Source organism: Sphaeroforma arctica (assembly GCF_001186125.1).
Source record: "Sphaeroforma arctica JP610 unplaced genomic scaffold supercont1.2309, whole genome shotgun sequence".
Lineage (NCBI taxonomy): Eukaryota > Ichthyosporea > Ichthyophonida > Sphaeroforma > Sphaeroforma arctica.
In genome coordinates, this window is record NW_014038249.1 from 41 (window position 1) to 4,955 (window position 4,915).

Genomic DNA, 4,915 nt, shown 5'->3' on the forward strand with positions numbered 1-4,915 from the left:
GTGTAGTGCGTAGCACGCATTGCATGCACAACAATTAATTGGCTTGCAGGTGTATATCTCACGTAGTATTATGTTCAGCTATTAAAGAGCAACTGTACATTATAGTGACTCAACAGTATGTGATTTGAGGTGATAGTTCAGATTAGCCAGCTGGGTAAAGTCCCTACCACAGCCAGGAAAGTCACACGCATAAGGGCGTTCCCCTGTATGCAAACGCGTATGTACCTTCCGGCCGCCGCTGGTTGCAAACTTCTTTCCACAACCAGGATATTCGCAAGGGTAGGGGCGTTCCCCAGTATGCACACGCGTATGTGTTGTCAGATTTCTGCTAGTTGTGAACCTCTTTCCACAACCAGGATATTCGCAAGCGTAGGGACGTTCCCCAGTATGCACACGCGTATGTATTGTCAGATCGCCGCTTATTTTGAACCTCTTTCCACAACCAGGATATTCGCAAGGATAGGGGCGTTCATCAGTATGCACACGCATATGAATTCGTAGTGTACTAGGGAAAGCACAAGCATAACCACAAGAAGGCCACTCGCACGCATGTGCCTTTCCATCGGTATTGGGCTTTGTTCCAAACGTGCGTAGCGAGATCGGGTGTGCTGGAATGTCCCTGTATATTTGAGTTAACAAGTATTACGATTGGTCTATTGATTGGTGCTTTTCCTGTGTTTCGTAGGGTGTTGTAGTACACTGAATGCTGCTCGAGGGGGAGCGATATGATTCTGGGGACCTTAGCTAAAGCCGAACAATTTGAAAGGTTAATGAGCGTGCTCAGAGTTGTAACACATAAGAGTTTTGGAAACTACAAAGTCGTAAGGCGAGTGTGTGGCCATAAGAAAAGGATCAACGATACAGTTGTTCGTGAGAGTATAGGGAAGTCATTCGGCAAGCATTCGTAAAGCGCACGTGCGTGATGTGTATGTAGCTCTTAACGTTAAAACTCCAAGTTCTTTGTCATTCACCTAGAGTGTGGGACTACACACATGTAAATAGTAGTATAAATTACACAATTCTAGCAAAGATTATAAACAATTTTTTAAATAATCATCGCTTGTTCGAACTATCATACCGACCGCATACTGAATACCTATTATTTCCTGGCAACGACAACCTCGAGGTGTTAACTCTGAACGTTAAAGCAGGGGAACAATTGTGTACGCAAGCAGTGGCGCTTACAAAGCCCCGTGAACGCATAGCGGTGATAGCTGCCTGCTTGAACGCAATCATCGTAATCTCGCAGGATCGCTTCTTTGTAATCAGTACTAGAGTACAACAGTATATATATATATATTTAAATACATGCAATTGCCTTTAATAATTAAAAATACATACACGCGGTTAAATACAGTATATCTATGTTACAGCCTTCATCAAACTTAGGGTTTACAAAAATCAAGGAACCCGGCAGGGTTTCCAAATTCCTAGTGTTATCAATATATATTTATTAAATATATTTACGTATGCAGGAGGCTACGATATTTTGAAGAAATACGCTCACAAGCACATATACACTGTGTATAATCGATTCCGAACAAGCCCTCTAGTGCATGAACAGTACCGGTCAGTCTGCAGGGCCACATGTCTAAACAGTATTCTCGTATATTGTAACGGATCCTAGGTATTCGTACTAAGATATCTAAACGAAAGATTGCTAAGTGCATGGTCAGCCAGCATACAAACACAAGGTATTGTGAGGTATTCTCGTGGAAAACACACCCATAGACTGTACAACTATATGAATATCCTGTGCACCTGCCGGAGACCACTCTTTACAGAAATATTGACTACACGGGGAAGATCAAAAATAACATATGTGCTAAAGTACAGCCTATACGAATAGCCTCCTGGAAATTTAACATATGCACTCCTACAGCCGTTAGTCCGTTGCGGCAATTTTTCTTTCTAGTAGAAGGTCATGACATATTATTACAAGAAGAAAAATTAAGGTGCACATCTAAGTCCAGACTGTGTGACAAGAAAAAAAAGTTGCCGAAGCCAAGTATCGATCTTGGTGCCTTTCGATCTTCAGTCGAATGCTCTCCCATCTGAGCTACTTCGGATACATATTTGTGCTATATGTCAATTTATAATCATTAGTATTTATTAATGTTGTACACTTTCAGAAAGTTATGTATCATGTATTGGTCTCATAAATAATGTTAAAAAAATAAACGTGTGTTCTACGGGTTCTAAATAGGTTAACGTTTAAATGTATGAGCTGGAAACCTGTGGGGCTACGCCTAAATATATATTTGAAAACGAACAACGTTTTGAGTTAGGCCATAGTCAGTATATAGTGGGCCTATCGCCTAAATACGTTCCCCGGGAGTCTGTGACTCGTGAGTCGCGTGTCGTGAGGACGCAGCGGGTTAGCATGACAAGTAGCAGCAGCATTGCGCGCCAAAATATTGACTGGGAATCTACAGGGTTCTACAGGTGTTGGGTTAAGTATTCGTGCCGGCGAATATTATTATACAATATGTATATATTGTTTACTGGTAGTGTATAGCGCGGGCAGTACAGCCTAAACTAGTTACTGTGTAGTGTATAACATGTATGTATACCTCTTGCACTAGACATTGACGAAGGAGAGAGAGAGAGAGAGAGAGAGAGATGACTTAGTGGTAAACAACTTGGGAAGGTGTGTGATACGAGGAGGACCCTGATATAGACCGACGTCACAGGTGTGTTGCGAGAATCGATTTTTGTTGACGATGAATCGATATCCGATGAGGGAAGCTTTCAAATGCAGTTGTTCTTGAGATCCCTCTCCAAATTAATGGAGGCGATTGTCAGGTTTCTCGCACCACTCGAACTACCTGCTCTATTGATGTTGCACACACTCCATCACGGACATTTCCTCCGCTTATTCTGAATCCCCCTGTAGGTGCGATATACACCCAGTACATGGTCTGTACAACAATCATTATACATCAGAATACTTCAGCCCACAACCTCTATATACAGATGCACACGTGGGTGGGTTTGGTGTGTAGATATATATGTATAATATATGCACAGTACAACACTATGTATACTTCAGCCCATAATCTCTATATACAGATGCACACATGGGTGTGTGCGGTGTGTAGATATAATATATATTATATACACAGTACAACACTATTTATACTTCAGCCCATAACCTCTATATACAGATACACACATGGGTGTGTGTTCTAGGTAGTTATAACATATACACAGTAAAACACTTTTTGCAATGGCCTATACCCCCTCTAATAGCATAATTGCGACCATTGCTTCACAATACCGAGATAGTGCAATATCTTTACTGTGCAACAATATCAATATATCAGCACTTAGTACAGGTGCAAACATATAGTTGTGGGGGCTGAAATATTCAATAGAATTCACGATAGTACTACGCAAACACTTTAACATTGTTCTTCGACTGTGACTCCCTACTTACTATTACAATCATGCTTGTGCATGATGAGTATATGCAATATATACACAATAGAACAGTATGTATGTATCACACCATTAGGTTTCTATTAATACAGACACAATCATGCTTGTGCATGCTGATTATATGCAATATATACACAATAGTACAATATGCATGTATCACACCATAGGGTTTCTATTTCAGATACAGTCATGCTTGTGCATGCTTGGTATATGCAATATATACACAGTAGAACAATACGTATGTATCACACCAAGAGGTTTCTATTAATGCAGATACAGTCATGCTTGTGCATGCTTAGTATGCAATATATACACAGTAGAACAATATGTATATATCACTCATGCTTATACATGCTGAGTATATGCAATATATACACAGTAGAACAATATGTATATATCACTCATGCTTATGCATGCTGAGTATATGCAATATATACACAGTAGAACAATATGTATATATCACTCATGCTTATGCATGCTGAGTATATGCAATATATACACAGTAGAACAATATTTATATAGCACTCATGCTTGTGCATGCTTAGTATATGCAATATATACATAGTAGAACAGTGTGTATATATCACTCATGCATGTGCGTGGCGATGTCTTCTGTTCCTCCGCAGAGTTCACTGTGAATATATACCACACACACTGACACACACCACTGTTCAACCACCCATGAAAACTTCATACAGATGCACATATGGTTGTGCATTCGGAGGTTACCACCGCAGAATTCGTTGTTCATGCATTACACACATATGGTGGCACTATTTATTAGCTACGATATATTCACTTGTATATACTTTATTATCAAACTGTCGCCCTATTTATTCAGGTGCAAACATATATAGCTGTGCGTGCTGTATATGTAGTGTTACACTGTATACATAGTACAACATTACTGATATGTATTTATATATTAAACCATCTCCCTATTTATACAGTTGCAAACATGGTTGTGCGTGCTGAAGATACATCCCCAACGGCACCAAACAAGCGTAGTCGGCAGTTGCTATTCGATAATGCGAATGGCGGAGACCCTCAGCAGCACACGTCTGAGGCTAGTACAGGCTCAGGTAGGTAAGAAATGACTAAATATGGAAGATGGAAGTGTCGCTGGAACTATGAAGCGCATTGGAATCCGGAATTATTTTCTAGAAAATCGCTACTACCCTATGAGAGGGGCGAACATACGCTGCAAGTATGGTACTCTGTTTGTGCTGTGACGGAGATAACTCTTATTTAATTTATATATAGTTGTGCAGATTTGATGGGTTCGTTTCCTTCAACTGATTGTGCGCACTCGACCAGTTACGTTATGATATTGCGACGTCAACTATAGTAAGCGGGGAATACCAATTTCCCACTAACGCTCTGATCTTTACTCCCGAGTACTCCAGCCCCACCCCGATAAGAAATATATACGCATACATATACAATTCTGTATGGAACTATAAATCACATTCAC

The 4,915-nt window shown here is 40.3% G+C and overlaps 2 protein-coding genes and 1 non-coding gene across 4 annotated transcripts in view; 1 reads left to right on the forward strand and 2 right to left on the reverse strand.

Moving 5' to 3' along the window:
- Positions 1-225: 225 nt before the first annotated feature.
- Positions 226-1,299, reverse strand: SARC_12445 (hypothetical protein; the record flags this gene model as incomplete). Its single annotated transcript, XM_014293447.1, has 2 exons — positions 1,097-1,299; positions 226-619 (listed from the first exon to the last, which is right to left on the reverse strand). Coding segments are annotated over exons 1-2 (534 nt in total), but the record flags the coding sequence as incomplete, so codon positions are not given.
- A 697-nt stretch (positions 1,300-1,996) lies between these two features.
- On the reverse strand, positions 1,997-2,069 carry SARC_30267. Its single transcript has one exon. It is a non-coding gene; the product is annotated as a tRNA-Phe (tRNA).
- A 493-nt stretch (positions 2,070-2,562) lies between these two features.
- SARC_12446 overlaps positions 2,563-4,915 on the forward strand; it is a gene marked incomplete at its 3' end in the record, with an annotated part of 4,790 nt that continues 2,437 nt past the window's right edge. Inside the window, exons 1-2 of one of the 2 annotated variants that reach the window (XM_014293449.1) lie at positions 2,563-2,693; positions 4,392-4,523. In XM_014293449.1, the coding sequence (XP_014148924.1) occupies positions 4,400-4,523 (124 nt within the window). The remainder of the gene's footprint in view (positions 2,694-4,391; positions 4,524-4,915) is intronic. The other variant, XM_014293448.1, reaches the window with a different exon arrangement.